The sequence below is a fragment of the Mesoplodon bidens genome (assembly GCF_964165515.1).
Source record: "Mesoplodon bidens genome assembly, chromosome: 2".
In the NCBI taxonomy this organism is placed as follows: domain Eukaryota; kingdom Metazoa; phylum Chordata; class Mammalia; order Artiodactyla; family Ziphiidae; genus Mesoplodon; species Mesoplodon bidens.
The window spans coordinates 179020960-179047380 of NC_138177.1; the positions used below are offsets into that span (position 1 = coordinate 179020960).

Sequence of the window (26421 nt, forward strand, 5' to 3'; positions counted from 1 at the left end):
GAAAGTGAAATGAAGTCATTTTCAGACAAACAAAGTCAGAGAATTCATCAACAGCTGACCTGTACTAAATACTAAAGGAGTTTTTCAGACAGAAGGAAAATGATCCTTGTTGGAAGTGGGGAACATGCAGGAAGGTACAAGGAGCAAAGGAAAGAACAAATTTAAAGAAATACTGACTATAAAGTAATAATGTCTTGAAGGGTTTGAAATCTATTTGGTACTAAACTGCATAAAATCCGACAGCAACACAAACGACAGGAAGCAGGTACAGGGAACTGAAGTATTCTAAGGTGCTATAGCACTGTTGGAAAGTGATAAGACCCTCGCTTATACAAGACTATGTAAGTCAAAACATGCATACTATATGCTTATTAGGGAAATGCAAATCAAAAGCACAATGAGGTACCACCTCACATCAGTCAGAACGGCCATCATTAAGAAGTCTACAAGTAATTAACGCTGGAGGGGGTGTGGAGAAAAGAGAACCATTCTACACCGTTGGTAGGAATGTAAATTGGTGCAGCCACTATGGAGAACAGTACGGAGGTTTCTCAAAACACTAAAAATTGAGCTGCCATATGATCCAACAATCCCACTGCTGGGCATATATCCAGAGAAAACTATAATTCGAAAAGATACACACACCCCAACGTTCATAGTAGCACTATTTGCAATAGCCAAGACATGGAAGTAACCTAAATGTCCATCGACAGATGAATGGATAAAGAAGATGTGGTATGTGGGACTTCCCTGGTGGCACAGTGGTTAAGAAACTGCCTGCCAATGCAGGGGACAGAGGCTCGAGCCCTGGTCTAGGAAGATCCCACGTGCCACAGAGCAACTAAGCCCGTGCACCACAACTACTGGGCCTGAGCTCTAGAGCCCACGAGCCACATCTACCGAAGCCTGCGTGCCTAGAGCCCCTGCTCTGCAACGAGAAGCCACCAGAATGAGAAGACCGCACACCGCAATGAAGAGCAGCCCCCACTCGCCGCAACTAGAGAAAGCCCGCACGCAGCAACAAAGACCCGATGCAGGCAAAATTAATAAAAAATAAATTTATTTTAAAAAGATATGATATATATATACACAATGGAATACTACTCAGCCATAAAAAAAGAATGAAATAATGCAATAAGCCAGAAAGAGAAAAACAAATACCATATGATATCACTTATATGTGGAATCTAAAATATGATATGAATGAACTTATTTACAAAACAGAAACAGACACATAGACATAAAAAACAAACTTATGGGGCTTCCCTGGTGGCGCAGTGGTTGAGAATCCGCCTGCCAGTGCAGGGGACACGGGTTCAAGCCCTGGTGCAGGAGGATCCTACATGCCGTAGAGCAACTAAGCCCATGTGCCAAAACTACTGAGCCCGCATGCCAGGAGCCTGTGCTCTGCAACAGGAGAGGCCACCGCAAGAAGTCCGCGCACAGCGATGAAGAGTGGCCCCCGCTCACCACAACTAGAGAGAGCACGTGTGCAGCACTGAAGACCCAACGCAGCCAAAAAGAAAAATAATTAATTTAAAAAAACATAAAAACCCCACAAACTTACGGTTACCAAAGGCGGAAGGGGGTGGGGGAGGGATAAATTAGGAGTTTGAGATTAGCAGATACACACTACTATATATTAGATAAACAACGTCCTACTGTATAGCATAGGGAACTATATTCAACATCCTGTAGTAAACCAAAATGGAAAAGAATATGAAAAAGAATATATGTACGTATAACTGAATCACTTTGCTATACATCAGAAACTAACACAACATCGTAAATTAACTATGCTTCCGTAAAAAAAAAGCCGGGGGTTGGGGGGGAAGGATGCATACTGTAATCTCTAGGGCAGTGGTTCTTAAACCCCTTCACAGTCTTAGAAAGTATTAAAGACCCCAAAGAACTTTAATTATGGGGTTTATTTTTTAATTAATTTTTATTTGGAGTATAGGTGATTTACAATGTTGTGTTAGTTTCTGCTGTACAGCAAAGTGAATCAGTTATACATATATATATATATATATATATATATATATATCCACTCTTTTTTAGATTCTTTTCCCATACAGGTCATTACAGAGTATTGAGTAGAGTTCCCTGTGCTGTTCCGTAGGTTCTTATTAGTTATCTATTTTATATACAGTAGTGTGTATATGTGAATCCCAATCTACCAATTTATCCCTCCCCCCACCCTTACCCCCTTGGTAACTGTAAGTTTGTTTTCTACATCTGTGACTCTATTTCTGTTTTGTAAATAGGTTGCAGGTATCATGACACTTCAACCCTAGTTACTTCAGCATATGTTTCTTAAGATAGGACATTCTCCCACATAACAACACCACACTATCCCACCTGAGAAAATTAACACTAAGTCCATAAGTCGTCTGATAAATATATTCTATACTTAAATTTCCCCAGTTGTCCCCAAATTTCTCTAGTAGCCTGTAATCAGGGGACAATTTGGGCTCAAGCAGGGCATTTCATTGCTGTGTCTTTTGCCTACAACTGTCCTCTTTCCTTTTTTTTTTTAACACTCTTTACACCTTTTATTATTATTTTTAACATCTTTATTGGAGTATAATTGTTTTACATTGTTGTGTTAGTTGCTGCTGTATAACAAAGTGAATCAGCTATACGTATACATGTATCTCCATATCCCCTCCCTCTTGTGTCTCCCTCCCACCCTCCCTATCCCACCCCTCTAGGTGGTCACAAAGCACCGAGCTGATCTCCCTGTGCTATGCGGCTGCTTCCCACTAGCTAGCTATTTTACATTTGGTAGTGTATGTATGTCCATGCCACTCTCTCACCTCGTCCCAGCTTACCCTTCCCCCTCCCCGTGTCCTTAAGTCCACTCTCTATGTCTGCGTCTTTATTCCTGTCCTGCCCCCAGGTTCTTCAGAACCTCTTTTTTTTTTTTTTTTAAGATCCCATATATATGTGTTAGCATACGGTTGTCCTCTTGCCTTTTCTTGTCTTACTTGTCATTGACTTTTTTGAGGAGGTCAGGTCAGTTGTACAGAATACCATACATTTTGGATTTGTTTCACTGTTTCCTCTTGATAAGATTAAGAGTAAACATTTTTGGTGAGAATGCTTGATAAGTAATGTTGTGTACTTATTACTGCATCACATCAGAAGGTGAGAAATGTCACATTCTTCTTATTGTTGATGAGGTGACTACCAGATCTCTCCATTGTAAAGGGATACTTCCCACTTTGTAATTAATAAGTAATCTGAGAAGTGCTTCTTTGAGATCATATTATCTTGTTAATCAACAACCTTTCATTCAGTGGTTTTAGCATCCACTGGAGATCCCTGCTTGAATCAACTATGTCTTTGGCATTTTTAAATATTATGATTTTTCCAATTTTATGATTTCTTAAGCATTTATTATCAGTATCTTTAAAGAAGGGCTTTCTTACCTTCCCTCTTCCGTCTCTTGCTCTTCCTTTCTTTTGAGTATCGCTATATACTCTTTATTTCAGAGGGTTATCACACTTTTTTTTTTTAAGGTTACACTCCATTTACAGTTATTACAAAATACTGGCTGTATTCCCCTGTTGTGCAATACATCCTTGTAGGCTATCTTACACCCAACAGTTTGTACCTCCCACTCCCCCACCCCTTTATTGCTCCTTGCCCCTCCCCACACCCCAGTAACCACTAATTTGTTCTCTAAGCCAGCAGTGAGACATCATTTGCCTTTTTCACTGTGTGGACATTCACAGTGATAGTGTAAAAGCAGTGGTAGGGAAAACTACTGGCTTCTCACTGTATTCTCTGTTCCTGTGCACTTGCAGTTTAAAAAAAAGCCCATTTCACTCAAGATCGTCTTTGGTGAAAGAGTAAAAATGATTAAGTTTATTAAACTTTGCCACTTGAGTATGCATCTCCGTAATATTCTGTGTGACAGAATAAAGTACTTCCACTGTGGGCTGAAGTACAGTGGTGGGCCCGTACACACACCCAGACAAGCACTTGGGTGACTGTTTTGAGTTGAGCTGACCTAGCTGCTGTTTCCTTGGATACCAGTTTTAGTTGAATGAGGGGCAGAGAAACTGTGATAAGTCAGACTTTAGTATTTGGAAGATACTTCCTCAAAACTGAACAAAGTGAGCCTACTGTTTCAAGGAAAACATACTGACAGTATTTGTCATCAGTAATAAAATTAGAACTTTCAAATGAAATTAGAATTTTGGAAAACGTGTATCCACCACTGTGAGCTAGGCAGTTTCCCAATACTTAAAGAATTCTGATGAGATCGTGGTGATACTGAGGGTGCTTTTTTCTATCTTGTATAGCATGTGAACATTTGGAAGCCGTGCATACCTTAGTGAATTGATATTTTCCTAAAATCAGCGCAGGACTTTACAAAATTACACGAGTAAAATATACACTCAAAGTGCAAGAAAGACCAAGGGATTTTAATGCAACATGATATACAAGTTTACTGATATGGTTTCAGATACCACATTGAATGATATCTGAGGTGTGTGTGTGTTTGTGTGTAAGACAGTGAGAGACAGACAGAGAAAGCAAATGTGGCAAAATGTTAACAACTGAGAAACTGGAGAAAGGTATCTGGGTGCTCACTGCACCATTCAATTTTTCTGTAAGTTTGAAGTTGCTCAAAATAAAAAGATGGAGATAAAAATGAGGTTGGAAAGAGTATAAGCCGTCAAGACTTTATCCTGTAAGAAATGAAAAACTACCCCAAGTTTCTGTGCGGGGAAGAGACAAGCTAAAAGCAGAGCTCGGATCTTATGATCCGGTGGCAATGCACAGAGGGGACCAGACGCGGCGAGACTTCAAACACCCGTGCCCTACCCGCAACACGCCACTGCTCCGTTGTCACATAATCTGTGTCCTGAGGACACAGAGGTTGCCGTTAGTATAACTGTCCTTGAGACGGGGAGGTATCCACTTCTGTAGAACAAACAGTTACTTTGATGTCCCACAGGATTCACGTTTTATGTGCCCTTTCAGGCAAAAATGTGCCCTTTCCTACTCAGACCTTACACGGTTTGTAGGAAGGGCTGCAGTGGTGCAAGCAAACATGGCAGCTCCGATGATGAACCAGCGCCCCTACATTCCGCTCCCTGGTGGGGCTTTGCTTCACATGAGGAGCAGTGACTCTCAACATCTACTCATTAAGCTAAACTGGCCAAGTGACTTCTGGAAGCCACGTCCACTGCCAGCTCTTCTGCCTGAAAAAACAGAAATCACGTTGACTTTCTCCTCTGATACAAAGCCACTATGAGCATGTCAAACAATTTTGAGCAAAGAATAAATACTGGCCAATACAGGTGAAAAAGAGAGACCCATGGAGAACAAGAGCTTTGAAAAGTCTAGGGATCATGATGATTATTTCTCTTCTACTTCTTTTCTATTCCTATGTCCTTCACTTCTAAATTAATGCTTTGAAGAGAAGGAGGTAATGAAATCAGACCCATTTTACTCCTTGGGCACACATATTCAATTAATACTGTTCTGGAAGGCCCAGCCAAAATAATTATAAAGTCATGTAACACTGGAAGTGAGAAATATTACTATTTTTCACATGATATACTACTGAGAAGACCTAAAAGGTCTGATAAGAACAATTAGGACTATTAAAGAGAATACAGTGATGACTTTTAACAACAAAGACATCAATAGCTTTCCTAAATATTAGCAAAGATCTGTTAGAAAATATAATGAAAGTCAAGGTCCCACAGCAACAATAATAAATAAAAAATACTTAGAATTAAAGGAAATGCGAACTCGTGGTTACCAGGGGGAAAAGGTGGGGGAGGGATAAATTGGGAGATTGGGATTGACATATACAGACTACTTTATGTGGAAGAGACAACTAATAAGAACCTAATGAATAGCACAGAAAACTCTATCCAATACTCTGTAAGGCCCTATTTAGGAATAGAATCTAAAAAAGAGTGGATATATGTGTATGTAAAACTGACTCACTTTGCTGTACAGCAGAAACGAACATAACATTGTAAATCAACTATACGCCAATAAAAAAATTAATTTAAAAAACTTTTTAAAATTTTAGGGACTTCCCTGGTGGCCCAGTGGTTAAGACTCCATGCTCCCAAAGCAGGGCACTAGGGTTCAATCCCTGGTCAGGGAACTAGATCCAGCATGCCGCAACTAAAGATCCTGCATGCTGCAACTAAAAAAAAAAAAAAAAGAGAGAGAGAGAAAAGATCCCACATGCCACAACTAAGACCCAGCACAGCTGAATAAATAAATACATATTTTTAAAAATAAATATTTTGATTTTTTTTTTTTTTTTTTGCGGTACGTGGGCCTCTCACTGTTGTGGCCTCTCCCATTGAGGAGCACAGGCTCCAGACGCGCAGGCTCAGTGGTCACGGCTCACGGGGCCAACCACTCCATGGCATGTGGGATCCTCCCGGGCCAGGGCACGACCCCGTATCCCCTGCATCGGTAGGCGGACTTTCAACCACTGCGCCGCCAGGGAAGCCCCTTAAAATAATTTTTAAATAAAAATATTTAAATATAAAAAAATAAAGGAAATGCACAGCAGCTATGCAAGAACTTTGTAAAATGTCACCAATGAAGAACAGGTTTTACTTTAAAGATACACCACATTCATTGAGGGAAAGACTAACACACTGCAAAGATGGCAATTCTTTCCAAAGTCATTTCTATTTTGAATCATAATCAAAATTTCAAAAGGATTTTATTTTTAATTGGCCATGGGTAGGGGTAGGGTGGGATCGAGAAGGACAAGAGGAGACGTGATAAAGTGATTCTAAAAATGAGTTTTAAAGTATACAAGAGCCAGAAAAGCCAGGAATATTCTAAAAAAGAACAATAAAGAAAGAGTACAACTTATAGTAACAGATAAAATGTGTCACAAATCTCTAGTAATAAAGACACTGCAGTATTAGCAAAACAAACAAAAAGTATATCAAAGAATGTCCTTGATCACACATCAGTATTTTTAAGAGTCTAGTACGTGACAAGGGTGACAGGTGAAATGAGTAGGGGAAGACATAGATTGTTCAATGAATACTAGAACAACCAGGTTGGTCCCGAGGAAAAAACTGTTATATTCCTTGTTGCTCTACTAACAACAAAACAAACTCCATAGAAGAAAACTAAAACGATAAAAGAAACAAACAGGCAAGTATCTCTAAGTTCTTGAGGTCAGGAAGTTTCACTGCTTAACTGAAAGATGAAATCCTGAAAGCCGGCCAGCGGGACACCATGGAACTGGAACTCATGCTCAGAGCACTGACCTTAGGTGCTGAGGCTGGAAGCTGCGGCAGCCTCTTTAGGGGGCTGTTCAGCAAAGCACAGGAAAACGAAAACAAGCCCATTTTCTTTTCCAACTCAAAGGATTTTACCCTATAAAGGTAATCCCCAAAAGTAAGAAAATACCCATTTCTCAAGGATATTAGAGAAGAGCTGTTATAATGGTGAAAAATGAAAATAACTCAGATGTCCATCACGGGGATGGGTTAAAATAAATTATGGTATATACTCTCAGCAGAACACCTGGCAGTGATCAAAACTGACGATAGAGATCTATACTTATGGATATCAAGTTATGTCTAAGACACAGCAGCAAGTGGAAAAACCCAAAAAGGATGGGAAGGCAAAACCCAGGGTGATTTCCTAAATGACTTAAGGTAGTTCCAACAGAAGCCGAAAGGTAGGGAGCTCTAAACCTCAGCTTCCAGATTTGCGCCTTCCCTCTGGCCCAAGCCACAGTCTCTTCCAGGTGACTCAGTCTCTCAGTCTATAAAATGGGGATAAAAAACACCAGAACCACTATTGTCCCCTCCACTGCCCCCAGGGCGCTCTGAGGATTAATCAGCTGGTATCTGTGAAGGGTGCTGCTGAACTGAGCTATTAAAGAAAATTTTCTACCAGGCTCATTGGCTCTTCAAAGTTCTTCAGGAAAACTTAACATTTCATTTTGATGAAATGCCCCAAAGACAAGCAAGCCTGGCGATAATGAACCAGGAGAAACACTGGCAACCTCCCCCGCTCCCCCGGCCCCGAATCAGGCACTGAGGCGGAGTCCGGGTTTCATCAGCACTCCCCCAGGATGAGGTGAGTGTGCACACCACGCCCCTGGCCCTCCGAGGGGACGATTATCACACTGTAGCCAGCATCCCCAGGGCTCCTTATGAGTATAATGGAAACCCTTCCGGCTGTCACAGGGACCCCAGAGACTGGGAGCCTAAAAGGATCACAGGTGTCTCAGCACTCCCCCACCCCCCAAGCCACCAAAGAGCACATCCCCTAATGAGGGGCGCAGGAACAGATGGGCAGGCTCCCCTCTGCCACGTGGCAGCCTATCCTGTGGAATTCCGACTGCAGCTGCCCAACTCTGAGAATATCTAGAGAGAAATGCAGCAGCTTCCAGAGGGGCAGGGCGTGAACAATGCCCCAAACTCCAGCCAGGGGTACAAAAGACAGAGGTTAAGCCACTAAAGCGGGCAGACAGGACACAGTGCCAATCTCTGTCATTCACATAAACCCCAACACTGCCTCACGGCACAACAGGGACCCTGCCAACAGCAGTGAACACTGGCAGGGGACCCCTGTATGGAGAAGGTTGCCTGTAAGCCATCCCTTCTGCCCAGTGCTCTGCGGAATGTCCACCCTTCCCAAGTGCCAGCCCAACAAGCTATAATGCTTTGTCCTGGAGGGTCTGTGCCGTGCATTCTCGAAAATTATTCCGCTTTCTTCCTTCCCCTAATTCCTGTGCCTCTCTTTCTCCGTCTGTCTCATCCTGTCTCTCAAATCTGTTCCTGTGAGTCCCAGAGGGCCAGAATGAAGCAAGTTCTACTATTCTGATGCAATGCCCAGCCACAGGTGACGCCGGGCTCTTCTGAAAACCTAACGAACGGGCAACGGCAGCTTGTATGCTTCTTGACAGCACACAGGTGCTGATAAATATCAACCTCCAGGGTATTCCCGGTAAACACAGCCCCAGCCCTGCACCCACAGGAGCACAAGCGCACGCACACACTCACACACACGCACAGGCACACACTCACACCTTCCCAGCTCTGCTCTCGCACCTCGAAAACAAATTATTTAACTATTCTCTTCCCTGAGGATTAGAGCTCTAATTTCAAACACACAGCTCCCTGGCTTGTCTCACACATACAGCATATTCTGATAGGTTAAATGCTGCCGTTTAATTACTGTAATGAGGGTGCTTTTTTTGGGTTTCCTTAAAGATTGATTTTTCCCTGTCTTGTTTTACACTAAAAATCATTTTTAACATGTTTTTCTCTGTAATTTTCCCCATCCTTCTCCCCACGATGTACATAGGGAAGGAGGGAGGAGGAAGGCTCTTTAGGTCAATGTCTTGAAGACTCTACCAGAGGTGAATGGATAACAATACCAAAGGTCCAAACCATTCATTTTAAATATTTTAAATTTAATATTTATTTAAAGGTTTTTTTTTTAAAAAAAAAGCAGAAGGAAGAGGCGAAAGCCACCAAAGCGAACTGCTATAGCGAGGGTCGCAGACAGAAATGGTCAATGAGAGACAAGGTAGGGCTGGTGTAAGTTGTTGGGGGAGGTGGTCAGCCCTGCAGGTGGTTTTAATGAGGCGGCGGGAGGGGTGAGACCCAGAGATGCTCAGCATGTGCTTTAAAGCAGCCCCAAATCAAGCAAGGAGGCTGTTTTCCGTGGAAAGGCTAGACAAATGAGCAAGGCGCCTACAGAGAAGAAATCTGCTTTCAGATATACTTAAAAGTATACAACCTATATGCTTTTCGAAACTACAGATCACAATTCAGTGCCAACACAAGTAGACTTTGGCCCCAGGCATGGAACCGGATGGAGCTGCAAGGGCGCCTAAGGCCGCAGCCCTTGGGAAGGAAGACTTCTCCAGCTACAGTGCCTGAGAGCCCTACAGGAGAGCTGGACGGGCGCCAGAGGAGCCTGAAGAAGCAAAACGCTCTTCTCCACCCCTCTTACAGGTGACCTGGAAATTAGTATCATCTCCCAGGAAGTCGTTTCATGTACTAACCAGATCTTTTTCACCCTCTCTGCTGTTGGCGCTTCTGACCGCTGGGCTCTCTGCCTTAGCTCCACACCTTTTTACCCCTCTGACTCATCGATCTGTAAGAGTTAAGGTACCGAGAAGGCCACCTGCTACCAGAAAACCAAGGCGCCTGCAGGGTCAGGTCATTGTAACCACCATGTCATCCAGTGTGCGGGGAGCCCCTGGAGGCCACATCAGCAAAGCCACCTGTCACGAACGGAAAGATCAGAGGGAATACATACAAACATGACAGAAATGGACGGACTCAGAGAAGAGCAAATAAGGCGTAGGTGACGGGGGGAGAAGGGGCTTTCGGGAGGACATTTTCAGGGGCAAGTGGGAGCAGCAGCCCACGATGACCATGGTCCAATTCAGTGGGACCCTCTTCTTGGCAGGAGAGGCAGGTTTCACCAGGAAGCAGTGACAGGCTTCTCACCGAGAAGCCATTTCCAGATAAAATAACACTTGCTTCACAAATGCCTTCTTCTCTTTCTTTAGAGAGCCTCAGATTTCAGTGAAACCACTTAATGTCTGTGTGGAGGGAGTAAGCCTACCAATCACCCTGCAGAAGCAACTCTGAGAGCCAGGGGACCTACACGGCACAGCTTGACGATGACAGTGACACAGACTGACTGTGGTGCTCCAGCCGCAGAATCCCTGGCCACGTCACAGGGGTCTACAGGACTTCCCTTCCAGGCCTCCTTCCCTCACGCCATCTGACTCTGGGCCCAGCACTCTTCCCACTCTTTCACTTGCTCTCCTCCAGACCAGCTCCCCCGGCCCGGATTCCTCCCTCTCCTTCACTCCTTGATTCTATTCAGCCACCAATTCCTGCAGATTCTACTTCCTCACTCTCCCTAATTCATCATCCTCTCCATCCCCACAACGGCCCTTCTCACCTGGATTCTTGCAGTGAACTCCTAACTGCCCACCCTACCCGAAAAGCAAGCTTCCTGAAACACAAATAGGATCCATTACTACGCCACATAAAACTCTTCAATGGCTTCCCTGCTGTCCACACAATAAAATCCAAACCCCTGCGTTAACACATGTAAGTTCTGACCCTTGCCTACCTCCCCAACGTACCAGCCTGCTTCCTGATTCTCCAGATCACTTCTTCCTTGGAGATTACGTTCCCACCCCACCCTGGCATGGATTAAAGTCACCACCACTCCCCAAACCCTAAAGACTACTAATCCTCTCGGAGGACTCCTATAAGGGTACCCTCCTCATTTTTTAACCCTTCCCTGCTAGTCCTCCTCACCCACCACTCCCTCTTCTGGGCCTCTATACCAATACCTATTATAGCACCTGTAACATTTTATCACCCATCCTACACTTGTTTGCATACCATGGAATCTCACTAGACTTCTGATGTTAAACTTTATTTTTGTAATTTCAGTGTTGGCATAAATGTTGGGACATGAAGAAAATGTACATTTAATAAATGGTCGGTAAATGGATGGATGGATGGATGGATGATTTTTCCACTGTATCATATTGCCTCTGTATGCAAAATTGTCTGGGAACCAGCAATTTATCCAAACACATGTATAGGTACGTAGATAATAGATATATGAAAACGAGAGATAAACTCAAAGCAGATAACTTAAAAACTCTGACGTTTCACTTTAAATATGCACTACAACTTCCTGATTGTGCTTCTGTTAGACTAACATTAAAATTAGTTTGCCTCGTGATCCCACACTGGTTAGAGAGGGAGCAGATCTACAGAGAATTAAAGGAAAACTGGTTTAAGATTAAACGTTTGCAATGAATATTCACAAGTGAATAGCTGAGAACTAACTGTACCTGTAAACTCTTGGTTCAGCATGAAATCCTTTTAAACAAATATCTACCATTCCCTCAAAACAAACAGTAATTATGGTAAGGCCTTGCGAGCATTCAGCGTACACGATATACATTAACTGCCCTGGAACCACCTGGAAATAATCTCGAGGCCAAACCTGTGCCACTGGGGCAAGGCTTCCTAATGTGCCAGACTCCAGCGTTCTGTGCGCTGACATCCGAACTGAGGGAGGCGAGCGCTGCTCCGTGGAGGTGCGACTCCTGAGAGTGGATCTTAAAGGTGAGGCTCGGCAGCTCAGGAGACAGTCGATTTAATCTGGTTAACATCGTAAATGGGGACATTTCCACATGGACAGCAAGGACATGAATAGCACGTGTGTATGGCAGAATTATAAACGCATTTTTGGCGAAATTCAATAAACCTGATTCTACTGCATAAGGTCAGCAACTTACTATAAAAATGATATGATTGCAATTTTTAATATAACCCATGTATTTGCTGCAAGATGCTCTAGAAGATTGTGTAACGTAACCATTCGACCTCTCCGCCGTTGCAGAGATAGCCCTATTTACCCTTTCCTGTCCTGATAAAAAGGCTCCGTACAGAACACCAGTGTCAACGGCATTCTCGAACAGAACCATCCTCCGCAAGTCCAGGCCTTCCTCTTCTCAAACATCGGGATGGACTCTCTGGGTTGTGCCCTTGTGGAAGGCAGCAAGAAGAAAACCTCCAGAATTAAATAAAACTAAAATTAAATTCATCTTCTATTCCTGATAATAGAAATGTCTATGAAATGGCGTGGGCAAAATAATTTCATTTTTAATAATATGATTCTTCAGGGAGAGCACCCTGGTCCATATGAGCAGACGGTGCATTGAAATTCAATGACTCGGTGATGACAGAGACCCGTTCCTCAAATATGGTGGACTTCCGTAAATCTCCACGCTCACATGCACATTTTTTGAGGAAATAACTTGGTTACTGTGAAGACTAAATGAGCAAATGCATGTGAGAACGCTTTTAAATTATAAAGCAGAATACATATGCTGGTGGTTATTATACAGTCTGTATCTATCATCTCAGGCTTGCTTATAAGTTACAGTAACTGTATTACTAAGTAGTTCCTACTCTCTCATCACCAAGTTCTCTGAGGGCATGGACCACTTGTGTCCCAACTGCACTTAGCATAGCACTCAGCAGACAGTAGACTAGGAATGCATGGCGAATACAGCTGAACTTGGTAACTGATGATACGAAAGATTCCAGATTGGGGGATATGAAACTCCAACAGAACCTTTTTTTTTTCCAGTGGCATCTCCAGGTGGAAGCTGCTGAGGGGTCCCTCTTCTTTTCACTCACAACTACAGTCCCACCATGGGTTCCCAGATCAAGTCAACTTCCTTTCCTTCCTTGGCGTCTTCGAGCTGGCTGTCCCTCTGCTTTGTTTTTCACATTCTAGTCTCAGCAACCCTCCCAAAGCAAGCCTTCCTCAGCCGTCCCTATGTTCTCTGTCCTAGCACCTTGCTTACCTGTAACAATTCTGCACATTTCACATTTCTGGGGGAGTCTGTCTCCACCCCAGAATGCTGTTTTATTTACCATTATAGTTTCAGTCCCAGGACAAGCACAGTAAAAAATATGCACTCAATAAATACTTGGATGGATGAACGAATGAATGGTAAAACTCTTTCAAAATCAGGTATTAAGGGCTTCCAGAGAACAGTGCTATTTTCTGTTATTTCTATTTTAGTACTTAGTCTCCTCTTTCCAGGGCTACGTAAAGGACAGCCTTTGAAAAAAAAAAAAAAGTAAATACCAGAAATGAACTCAAAAGAGGTCATCATGAACTCCGTATTTACTCTCTTCCAATTACATTCTGTACAAATTAGCTCCGTTTGTAAAAGTTAAACTGATTTTTTAAACTGCCTCTTCTTCAAACTCAACCTGTGTTTTTTCGGCCAAGACCCCAAATTTTGCAATTAGAATAATTTAATTGACAATTCTGTTTGTGACTCACAAAGCAGAAGAGGGTATGGCTTTGTTCTTCAGCTTCACAGGTTCACCACTGTTGGTGGCAAAATATTTCTCTTGTTGGTTAAGAGTACAGATCCAGCTTGAAGCCAAAAACAGAGTGCAAGAGAGTCCCATTCCTATGCACTGTAGGTTTCACTGAAAAGATGACATTTATGTGGTTGTGATATTTAATTTATCACCAGGGGTCATGATTTTTTTCCCTGAAATGCCATGATAAGGAAAACTTCAACTTTATGAATGAAAGCCTTTGCAATCATTTAACAAACTGAAAACCTACTCAAAATTTAAAGACCACCATACTGCTAAAGACAATCTACTCAACAATCTAATTACAGAAAGATTACTTTAAAGGGCTTTAAATCTAAAAAGAATAATTAACAGTAAGAGACTAGAGCATTCCCAAGTCTTCTGACTGATGAAAGGGATGAGATCTGAGAAGACCAGCTCCTATCAGAATGTTTTAAAAACCAAACACAGGTCTGTTTAAAGTTGGAATGGAAAAACCAGTACAGTCACTCAGTTCTCAGTGTAATTTAAATATAAGCTGGTGTGTGTGTGCATGTGTGTGTAAAAAGAGAGAGAGAGAGAATGAGAGCCCCATCGCTCTACTTACTGAAGACCTTTAGTGAGTTACCTCTACCTCAAAAATGATAAGAACATAAAGCTGTTGAATGACCAACCCAGCAAGTCTACAATGAAAAGTACATTTAAAATAAAAGCACGCTCTTATGCTCCACAAATCAGATACTCTAATACACACACACACACACATTTAAAATAAAAGCACGCTAATTTATTCTCCACAAATCACATACTCTAATACACACACACAGCAGCAGCAGAGAAATTTATTTTTATAACGCATAGACTCAAAAATGTTAATATAACAAGGGATTAGTGAATGACTACTATCCAGAGTTAATTAAAAATCTTTCTAATTATAGTCCAATCAACATAAAATATTTTTCAGTAGATGGCCTTAAGTTCTACCTATGCTAAGTTTCAGAAGTCCCTCCCTACTTCCAAGATTTTCCAGCAGCTCCAACAGACCCAGGTCTCACGTAGTCCCTCGGGTGAAAACTCCCTTGCCTACCCTTAGCAGACAAATCTCATTAGAAGAACTCGCATCCCCAAGCGAGGCCAGAAAGGAAGGATAAGTATTCTTAAAATCATCTCAGGCGGCCAGTGGTGATACAGAACACATCAATATTTATCTCTGGAACAAACTGGAGATACATCACTACTGCTTTTCTTAACAAGTAAAGGCCCAGCTCTTCTCGAAAACAACAAAAACAGTTAACTAAAAAAGTATCCTTTCCTCCTATATATACACAGTTTGCTCTGTGGTGAATGAAATACTTTATATTTACACATAAACCACTGCCACCTGCTTCTAGACTGAAAACATGAACTCTCTTTTGGCTGACTCTTTCTGTTAGCATCGTTTGCAGCAACATGAATGCTTCCCTCATTTTGTAGGCTGTTATCGAAACGGCTTGAAAAATACCAGGTTAAGCCTTCAGTAAGAAAGAGGCTTGTGATATAAATGTGCTGGTACCCTGTTTGGGGGCAATTACGTTGCATTTGTGAATCTTTTTTCTCCTATGGATTCCTCTGATAGCACTCAGCATCCACTCCCACCTCTTTCTAGTGGGACTTCTGATACCAGAGGCTGAACACTAACAGCAACACTTCCCAGACTCCTTGGCTACTAGAACTCTGGCTGGGAATTAGGTGCACTCACAGGTGACTCAGGAAGTGGAAATGAGGCAAAAGACCTGTACGCGCTGCATTTGAGGTTGCAAACGCCAGGACGTTGTCAAGCAAATACTGGAAATACCAAGGTCTCCTACTACAGTGTCCAGTCTCTAGCCTCCAGCTTCGTTCATGAGGGTCAAGAGGCAATTCTGTCAGAGGTAGAAGCCAAGTTCATATTCCAAAGTGCTGTCGCTGTTTTTACGGATGTCAGGACACAATGACTGCAGTGGTGGCAGCAGTGACTTCCTGATCTCTGGAACACAGCAAAAAGGGTGTGCTCTTGAACTCAAAAGTTCCAAGGGGTAGCCTCCTCATTCCCTACTTTCCTGGCCGAGCAGAGGGAGCAGCTTTCCCAGCAAGTTAGTCCTTCAGTGTTCTGGAAGTCACTCCTGGAGGCCTGGCCTTGTGTCCGCTCCTCCGGCCCTTTCATAAGGGAGTAAATGCCTAACTTCTTACATTAAATTCCTCTCTGCTCAGAACTCCTAGAGGTTCCTGTTGCATGAATTTTTATGATACCAACAAGTTTACCTTTTTAACATAACATTACAGCAAAATGATTATGGCCTATTAAGAATATACCTTCCGGGCTTCCCTGGTGGCGCAGTGGTTGAGAGTCCGCCTGCCGATGCAGGGGACGCGGGTTCGTGCCCCGGTCCGGGAAGATCCCACATGCCGCGGAGCGGCTGGGCCCGTGAGCCATGGCCGCTGAGCCTGCGCGTCCGGAGCCTGTGCTCCACAACGGGAGAGGCCACAACAGTGAGAGGCCACAACAGTGAGAGGCCGGCGTACCGCAAAAAAAAAGAATATACCTTCTAAGAGGACATACACTGCTGATCACTGTCAATGGTAATTAAGCCCTTATTTTAGTGCCCGGCACTCTGCTAAGCACTTTTCACATTATTTTCATCTAATTGTTACAATAAACTTTTGCAGTAAATACTATCATTAACCCCACTTTACAGATAAAGAAACCACAGCACAGTGAGGTTAAATATTTTACCCAGGGCCACACAGTGAGAAAGTGGTGCAGCTGGGATTTGAACCCAGGCAGTCTATGCCCTATTACATCCCAAGCTGAAGTATTTCAAACTGGACCTATTATTTAGTCACTCGAAAAGAACGCTTCCAAAGCCATGTGGTATTAATATTGAAAACAAATTACAAGTATAACACCTGCAGCTTCCTCTTCTCCAGGCTCAAAACCCTAGGTATACTCATCCACCACTGGTGAGACCATAAGATGGAATAACCACTTTTGAAAACAGTCTGGAGGTTTCTTAAAGAGTTAAACATGTAACTACCATATGATCCAGACAGTCTACCCCTCAGTACTGGCCCAAGAGAAAAGGAATTATATGTCCCTACAAAGATTTAAACAGAAATGTTAATAGCAGGTTTAACTTTTAATAGCCAAAACCTGGAAACCACTCAAATGTCCATCAACAGGTGAATGGACAAACTGCAGGATACCCAAACAAGGGGATACTACTCAGCAAGAAAAAGGAATGAACCACTAACACATGTAATAACATGGATGAATCTCAAAATAATCATGCTGAGTAAAAAAAAAGCCAGACCAAAAAAGGGATACATACCACACAAGTCCATTTATATAAAATTTTAGAAAATGCAAGCTAATCTACAGTTCAAGAAAGCAGATCAGGGTCTGCCTGGGAACCAGGGTTATTGGGGGGTTGGGGGAAGAAGAAAACAAAGGGGCATGAGGAAACATCTGGGGGGTGATCAGTATGTCCTTTTTTTTTTTTTTTTTGCCACACCGCATGGCATGCAAAATCTTAGGTCTCTGACCACGGATCGAACCCGCACCCCCTACAGTGGAAGTGCGGAGTCTTAACCACTGGACCGCCAGGGGAGTCCCAGTGTGTTCATTTTCTTGATTACAGCAGTGGTTTCACAGGTACATATACATAGGTCAAGTTTTTTTAATTGTACAAATTAAATATGTATAGTTTACTGTATGTCAGTTACACATCAATAAAGCCTCTTAACACAATGTAACAACCCTGAGGGTCACCTTCAGTCCCGTCTCCTTCACCTCACACATCCCGTCTACTGTTGAGCGTGGCTAACTCTTCTTTTCTACCATGTCTGTGGTTCTGTCCTTCCTCTCCAGAAAGCAGATTGTATAGTTCAAAGAACTCTAGTCAGACGACTTGGTCCTAGTTCTATTTCTGCCATTAATTTGCACGACTGAACCTTTCTGTGCCTCAGTTTCCTCATCTGTAAAATGGGAGGTTTAAATCATGTAGTCATTCATTGAACAAATATCTATTAACCTGCCTATAAGCACGGAGAAGATCACAGTGAAGAAGAAATTAGCTAATATATGTGTTTTGTAAACCACAAGGTTCTCTACATTAATATGCTGTCATTTCTATTTCCATTTCTGCGGCTACCCTCCACACCTAACAAAGGACTTGGCAGGACCTTCCTTGTAGCTGGTCTTATTATCGGCAGGCCAATTCAGTTTAAATACAGAGCCCAGAGTAATGTCCTCAAATAGAGTTTCACAGAGTTTCAACCGGTTCAGAAAGTGCTCTCAACTGTTATTTATAATATTGAGTTCTAACACTGGCTCCTTGCTCACTGCCCATCTCACCAACCTCGGTTCTCTTCTTTTTCGAGGGCCCCATGGGCCAACCCAGCCAACTGCACGCGTGTCTCTGCATGAGCCTCCCCTCGCTAACGATGCCCCTCCCGCTCCTCTCCGACCATCCACACCCACTGCCTCCCTCAATGTCTAGGTCAAAATTGAGCTCTGCTGACCTAAGTAACTTTGAAAAAAGAGTGTTTTCCCTGGATTCAGTAAGACTAAAGACAAAAGAACTGCATATAAACACTGTTTAGATACACACTAGAGTATTGGGTAAAGGCCTATGGGATAGCAATTCTGAAACCATTTTACAGGCATGTAGGATTGAACAAATAAACTGTAGACTTAGGGAAAACTGACGTCCTTTTGAAACTTTCCCCAGTAAGTGTCTTCTAACTCTCATCACCCAGTCACTCAACCCCTCGTTCATGAGCCCCTGACCCAGGCTGCTGTGTCACTGCTGAGGACGCCAGGAGGGTGAGACGTGGTCATCCCCCTCGAGGAGCTCACAGTCCTACCGAGCTTTATACTCCATGGCTCCCTCATCAGATTTTGCTGACTTCTGAGGTACTGCTATGTTTCATGGACAGACATAGATAGGGTTGATAAGCACTCAGCATCCATTCCCACCTCCCAAGGAGCTTCTCGTCTGTAAAACAAGTACCTCATTTTCCTTTCATGAAGCCCTAATGTAATAAATAGTACTCTGCACACACCAGGCACTGAATAAAGGCTGACCACCTAACCTATGGCCCAGGACCCACACACATCCAACTACGACAAAAGAAAACTAAGCCATACAGTGGACCCTTGAACAACACTGGTTTGAACTGCGCAAGTCTACTTAAATGCATATTTTTGTCAATACATACTAGAGTACTACACAACCCGAGGAGGGCTGAATCCATGGATGCTGAACCTGGATACAGAGGGCAGACTACAGGACTTGAGCTTCCATGGATTCTGGTATCCCTGGCGGGTCCTGGAACTAACCCCTGCTTGGATACTGAGGGACGACAGTCAGCCCTCCATATCCAGTTTCACATCCACAGATTCAACCAACCATGGATCAAAAGTATTCGAGAAAAAAATTCCAGGAAGTTCCAAAAAGCACAACTTGAATCTGCCGAACACAGGCAACTACATCATTTACATTGTATTGGGTATTGTAAGTAAAATTAGAGATGATTTAAAGTATATGGGAGGATGTGTGTAGGGTATATGCAAATACTGTGTCATTTTATATGAGAGACTTGAGTATCCTTGGATTTTGATATCCCTGGAGGTCCTGGAACCAATCCCCCATGGATACTGATGAACTGTACTTCATTTGAAAACAGGTACTAACTTTCAAGTTTCTGAAGCTTTCCATTTATTTGAATGTTTATTTTGAATCAAAAATTTATGAGCCCATATCCCTTCAAAAAATGGGACTAAAAAAGGATTCTTCTAGAAAGAAAGCATTTTTCATGTAACCAGTGACCAGAATGTCCCCTCAGAATCCAAATCTGTACTAAATGTTAATAATAATTTGTTACACTGTTTTTTCTTATTAATTTCTGTCTACCTATAGTCATGTTTATATTAGAAAACAGTTTTATTTTCTTGGGGGGGGACACGATCTCCTGAAATTTTAAGAAAATGTATATGCAAGAATATTCACTGAGGCATTGTCTGAAACAACAAAAGACAGGAATCAACCTGAATGTCCACTAACTTGGGACTGACTCAAACATTATGATACAGGAATACAATGGAATACTACACAGCCACTGATAAGAATGAAGCAAATCTGTATGTATTAATGTGGAATGAGTGCCAAGATACAATGGCAAGCATAAGCTAAAGTGTAAATATGCCACCACTGTATTTAAAAGGTGTTTTTTTTTTTTTTTTTTTTTTCTTTTTGTGGTATGCGGGCCTCTCACTGTTGTGGCCTCTCCCGTTGCGGAGCACAGGCTCCGGACGCGCAGGCCCAGCGGCCATGGCTCACGGGCCCAGCCGCTCCGCGGCATATGGGATCCTCCCAGACCGGGGCACGAACCCGTATCCCCTGCATCGGCAGGCGGACTCTCAACCACTGCGCCACCAGGGAGGCCCTAAAAGGTGTTTATGTTAATAAATATTAACGTGCTTTTATATGGATAGATCTTTGGAATGATACACAAAAACTGTTCACAGCAGCATCCTCTGGGACAGAGGATGGTGGGGGGGACAGGAGCGAGAGAAGACAGGAAGACTTCTTCACTGTCTATCCTTCTTCGCTGTTTGAATTTCTGAAACCATGTACATATCTTACCTTTTCAAAAAAAAAAAAAACCTTTAAAAATATACTACTGTACATGATGGTGTCGCATTGCTCTTTGTAATATTGTTCCAGGCACACAAGTTAAGAAAGGAAGAGTCATTCTTCATATTCAGAGAAAATCTCAAAACAACTCAGTAAATCTAAAAGAGCTGGTTCCCCCTCCAAGCTCCTCAGAGCTACTGTTCCCTCATCACAGGGTGAAGTGTAGAAACCCACTTGACTCAGCCGTCTGGCAGGGAGCAAGTGCTACCAGCTTCCCCTCTGAATGGGGAAGCCACGATGTTCAGCTAGTCTGGCTGCTCTAGTTCTCATCCTGGATGCTGAGAAAAATCTGTGGAGTTAAGACAAGTTTGGATAACAAGGGGAGCAGGAAAATTGATGGGGGGAACACCAGTCAGTGTGATGAATAGGCTGGTCCAGAACAGCAGGTGACGGATATGCAGATGCAAGACTGGCAGGGAAGGAAGACTTCCGTTCACAACAGATGGATGGAGATGCTCAATCATCCTCGGGAACGCGTGCGGCTGCCACACACAGCCCTGTCTGCGCCGGCTCCGGCCGCCCTCCCTCGCCTGCAGGGCATGGCCTCCCCGCCAGAGACACCCTGCACTGGACCCACGTCAGGGCCGGGCCAGGCCAGGGGAGTGCGAGCGGGCAACGTTTGAGGAAGATGCCACTCGACGGCAGGCTGAACTCGCGGGGACCAACTGCTAGTGGGCTTCCTCCCCCGGCTTCCAGAAACACCTGCTTTGTCCCTCTCGGTAGCTCTCACTCCTGAGTAAGGCTTGTATGGCCTCAGGGGCTGCCCAAGACGTAGGAATTCTAGTGTTAAAACCAGGACAGTCCTGGGTAATCCAGAACCGATGGTCATCCTACTTACAGGCCACAGTCCTCCCCTTGTTCTCTCCCTCTTCATCATCAGTGAGGGAGAACCTAGATCGACCCAAGCTCCTAACTGGGCAGAAACCCCGCGTGGAGGGTCCCAGTTCCCTCCAGTCACCCAAAACTAGCAGAGAGCGAAGACACAGTAAAGGAAACTCATCCAACCCTGTTCTTTTCTCAGAACGGAACGTCTCTTTAAAATGTCCATGATACACAAGGCTCAATTACTCCCGCAAATGCAGGAATGAATCCACATCTTGGTGCCACAATCCACATCTCTTTAACAAAGAATCAGAAGGGCCCGACAGCCCCTCACCGAGCCCATACTGTTCTTCCCAGCTCAGCCGCGGGAGTTTCTGAGGACGAGGAAACGGCCCGATCAAGCATGGGGTGGTGGCTGGCAAGCTCTTCGTCCCCCTTCCCCGCCCCCTCCCCGCTATCCGCTGGACCCAAGCTCTAGAAAAAACAGCATTATAAAAATACTCTGGCTTTACTAAGACACATTAAAGAATTAATTATAAAGCAAAGCTGAAGGAGAAAATTAATTTTAGAAACACATGAGGTTACAATTTTTTTTCCTGGAGATGGGGGAGGAAACACAGTTATTTTCGTTTTCATCCTGGGGGCACAAGCTGGGAGCTGTCCAGTCGATAACCTGGCCATCAGAACAAGGTTTGTAATTAAAAGGTCAGTGACCTGGAAAGCCAAGGCCCCACTCCCAGAGCTACTCAGTAATGATGGAGCTATTAAATTAAGACTGTTATGAAATCAATGCTAAAAAAGCTTTCATGGTAACGAGATTCCATTCAAGGACATGCAAACTACCTCATGAAATGGACGTAAATGATAAAAAAGAAAAGTAATAAAAGAGAGTTAAATTGAAATCTGTGTAAGAATTCACTCCCCCTTAAAATACTCCAGTGACAGAAGCCCTTCACCTCTACCCCACTACCAAGGTGAAGACCATCAGGTTTCTTCCTCAAGCTCATTTCCAGCAAGGAGGCAGTTTTGCTACTGGGGGTTCCGCTTCCAGGAACAGAAGAAAGATAAGATCTTGTTTCACCTTTTAGAATAAGAAAGCATGGTGGTGTGTTTTATTTGTTTCGTTTTCCTTCACCCTCCCCCCACCCGGGACTATTTATTACATGAGGGAGAATACAGCCCTTTACTTATACACCCGAGAAGGGCACAATAAGCCGAAGGGTCAGCCAGCACCACCCAGGCCCCACCATGCAGAATTACACAAAAAAGCAGATGATGCTCAGCTTTTTTCTAGAACCCTGTTTGGCAACAGATGTATTAGAGGGGCTAACAGACGACTCTGTCTTCTCCCCACCTCAGCTTCCTCTTTACCCGACACCAACAGGCATCGCTTCTACCCACCTGATACCCAGCCTGCCAAACGTGTCTGCAAGAGACTGCCTCCTGCATTTTGTGGTCAGACAGGGTGTCAGGTCAACATAAGCCTACTGACAACAATATCCAAGCCTCTAGCTTTCTGGACTGACCCTACTGCTGTTTTTAAGTTACTCCAACCTCCTGGATTGCAGCCTGCTTAAAGCCCCAGATGTGATCCCTGCCTGGCAAGAACTGCTTCTATATATAGACCAGTTCTATGAGGGCTTACACCCCACACACAGGCCAATTATCTTCATGTATGGTTGACTCTGCAGTTGATGTCATCTGCAGAATCAAGCGGTTGGAAGGAAAACAAAAACACTTATTCTAATGCTCTGAAGGTGAACAGCTGCTTTGCTCCTGCATCCAAAAAATTCCCGATAAAAGAAAGAAATGTTGTAAATTACACAAACTGGCAGTAGAAGCTTCAAAGAAAATGATAAATGATTCTAATAACGTCATGTTTCTCATTAATGACTCCATGTTCAGACTTTAAAGCATCCAAAAGAGATCTCGAAGAAACAAAAACAAAAAAACACGAACACAAAAGACCTCTGCAAACCAATGCTCTTCCAACCTTATCCCATCCACTGCCGCTGGCCTCCCCAGCCCCAAACTCAGAGGGCACACATTTAACCTGTCAGTAACAGAGGGGACGAGGCCCCTGCTCGGGGCTGCGGGTTCACAATAAAACCACCTCAGCTGATGCGCCTAAAGTAACCCTCATTTTCCACTGAACTGACATGCACTACAGGGGCCTCAATTTCTATATTAAATATTAAATAATATTAAAAGAAAAACAAAATTGGATTTGCCTTTTCAGGAAAGAGATGTTTATTAAAAAAAAAAAAAAAGAAAAAGAAAGTTAACATTGTAATTCAAGACAGTGCTCCAATGCAATTCCCCGAAGTGACATTTGCTAGGAAAAGCCGAGACTACAGTAGCTGTGAGCTCGTCCGAAGGCAGCGCTCCAACCTACCACTGCAACAGGTCCTGTGGGGAGACAGGACCGGAGGATGCCAGGACCTTGGTCCCTCCCCTCAAGACACGCTCTGTACCCGCAAAGACCAGTGAGCCAACTCCCTTTCCTTCCCAACTGCTGTCAGGGACAGGGCAGACGCGCTCCTTCACAACAGCCCCTCCTCCCTCAACCCATCAGCGATGGTGCCAAGCTCCGGGATCGTGTATGCCTGACCCCAGGAACTGCCAGAAATGTGAAAAGTGAAGTTTAAATCCACAGAGGGCTCTTCTTCCCCAGATGCCGATCAAACCTTGGAATTCTCTGCCCAGGAAAGGTCCTGCTAGAACTTACCCTATTGGGATGCAACTCGGAAGCAGATGATTACTGACTGAAGCAGCGTTTGAGAGGATAATGGGGATGGGTGATTAAGTCCAGTGACTCCAGGTTTGAGTGTGGGGTAAACTCTCTTTAGAAGAAGAAAGGTAGGATGTCTCTCCAGTTTCCTGCTGCCTAAAGTTCTAAAAACTCTAGACCACATTAAGGGTTGGGAAGGAAGTCTGCCCGCTCTGTACCAACAAATACCCATCTCCTTCAGGTCTTCGCTCCCATGTCACCCTCCCCGAGGGACACCTTCTAATCACCCCACTGAGAAGTGCAACCCATTCCCACACAGCACTGGCTGCGTCTGCCTTCCCCGGGTAGAACTGAAGCTCTGAGAGGGCAGGGATTTTGTCTGTTCTGTTCTCAGCGCAGCGTAAACACTCTTAGTTGAATTAATTGATTGATTGCTGTTTTGGGGGTTTTTTTTAAGGAGCAACAAATAATAACTGTACAGAACAGTTTCTACAGTAATTATTGGCCAACTAAGTCAAAAGAAGTATTATTTGGCCCAGAGTTTCTCTCTCTTTCTTTTTTTCTCTCCCTCTCCCAGTCAGGGATTTATTAAAATTAAACAGATTAGATGGAGCTCCTGATACTCAAACTGCTCAGCAAAGCCTGCAGTGGGGAAGTGCCGAGCAAACACCAGAGACATTTGTCTCTAAATTGCTCTAAATACCTTCTGCAAATGAAATTCTAACCCAGCTGCATTTGAGAGAAAATGAGGAATAACTGGTCACTGTCAGTGGAAGAGAAGATCAGGCAGTTATAATATTGCACAATACACCGGGGCGAAGGATCTCTCGGCAACCATAGATTTTGTCTCAGGTTACCCCGGGTCATCAGCACAGCTTTTAGGCTCAGCTTTCCCCAGCTTCAATGCTTTGATGAGAGAGCTGAAATCCCTAAGCTTTTATGATTAATTACTCCCCATAGGTACACATATTTCGAGGAAAAACTCTTTTACAGCATGATGGCTGCAGAGCGGAGGGGGCCAGCCAACGCACTCCAAATTTTAATAATCTCCTACTGATGGGGGCAAGCATCACGCCACCAGGAAGCGCCCAGCTTCAACTCAGTCACAGGGACTGGCCTTGAGGCTGCCTCTCAACAGCTGCCTGTGAATGAAACGCTTGGGCTGATTCTGCCCAAACCCTGCGAGTGCAGCCCTGGGACCAGGTTCTGCGGCATCACATCAGCGGGATACCGTGGAGCAGACCTAAGAAATACCACCAAACCACACTGTCTTCTATTCCAGCCACTAATGACTTAAAGCTCAAAACCCAGAGTTTGGAGGCCGACATTCCAGTTCCTTAAGGAAAAAGAGTTTTGTTCAGAGGGGGTGTAGAAAACTCACTTCCCTCCCTCATGGTGTTTAAGGGCCTTTAAACAACTTCCTAGCTTTCCAGAAAACTAAACGTTCAGAGAATGAAAAGTCAGATTTCTTTTTTTGTTTGATTTGGGGTTTTTTTTATATTTCGCAAAAAAAAAAGAAACATGTCCTAAATTTCAATAAAACCAAAATAGATTCTGTCTGCTTCGGACAATATTGAATTTGTCAAGATCCATTTAATCCCTGCTTACAGAAATACCATAAAACCAGTAATTTACCACTTCAATCCGTACATCAGACTGACCCCAAGCTTGACCTTAACCTGACCTTGTGTAGTCATCTTATCTCCCTCGTCCTTCATTTCTTTCTGCCTCATTCTTTACTGAAGCAGCTGACCTCCTAACCTAAAGCCAGTCATTCTGCAGCCAGGGTCATTATCAGAGGAACAGACTAGAAAGCAGGAGTCCTCCCCAGCCTTATCCATGGGCCTCTTCTGCTGCTGAACGCAGCCTGTGCTGGGCTGTCCTGGACTAAGTTGTTGGCCTTACGTCTGGTGCTCGCAATTATTTGAATCCTATCACCTCTGCTCTACTGTAAGGAAAGAAGCTGCATCCTCACCAGGGGGTCCCCTCACCCCCACCCATACAACAGTGGGACAGCTATAGGAGATCATTCATCAATACTGTGGCTTCCATCCGCCCTGCCCCCAGCCCCTCTGTGCAGGCCACTGCGCAAGGCCACGGGGAACCTGTACCTTTCTTCTTAAGGAATGCTCTCCTGGTTGCAAGTGGGCTATGGCGGACCCGAGAATTCTGTAGAAACTTCACTGCTGTGGCAATCTGGTAGGGGAGATAAAACAGAGAAGAAAAGTAAACGTCAGTAGTCTGCATT

The 26421-nt window shown here is 43.8% G+C and overlaps 1 protein-coding gene across 2 annotated transcripts in view; it reads right to left on the reverse strand.

Annotated features, from left to right (window-relative positions):
• Positions 1 to 26421, reverse strand: part of PEX14 (peroxisomal biogenesis factor 14) — a 146692-nt gene that overhangs the window by 60903 nt on the left and 59368 nt on the right. For both annotated transcript variants that reach the window (XM_081225850.1, XM_081225849.1), the window contains one exon: positions 26285 to 26369. In XM_081225850.1, coding sequence (XP_081081976.1) covers positions 26285 to 26369 — 85 coding nt within the window. The remainder of the gene's footprint in view (positions 1 to 26284; positions 26370 to 26421) is intronic.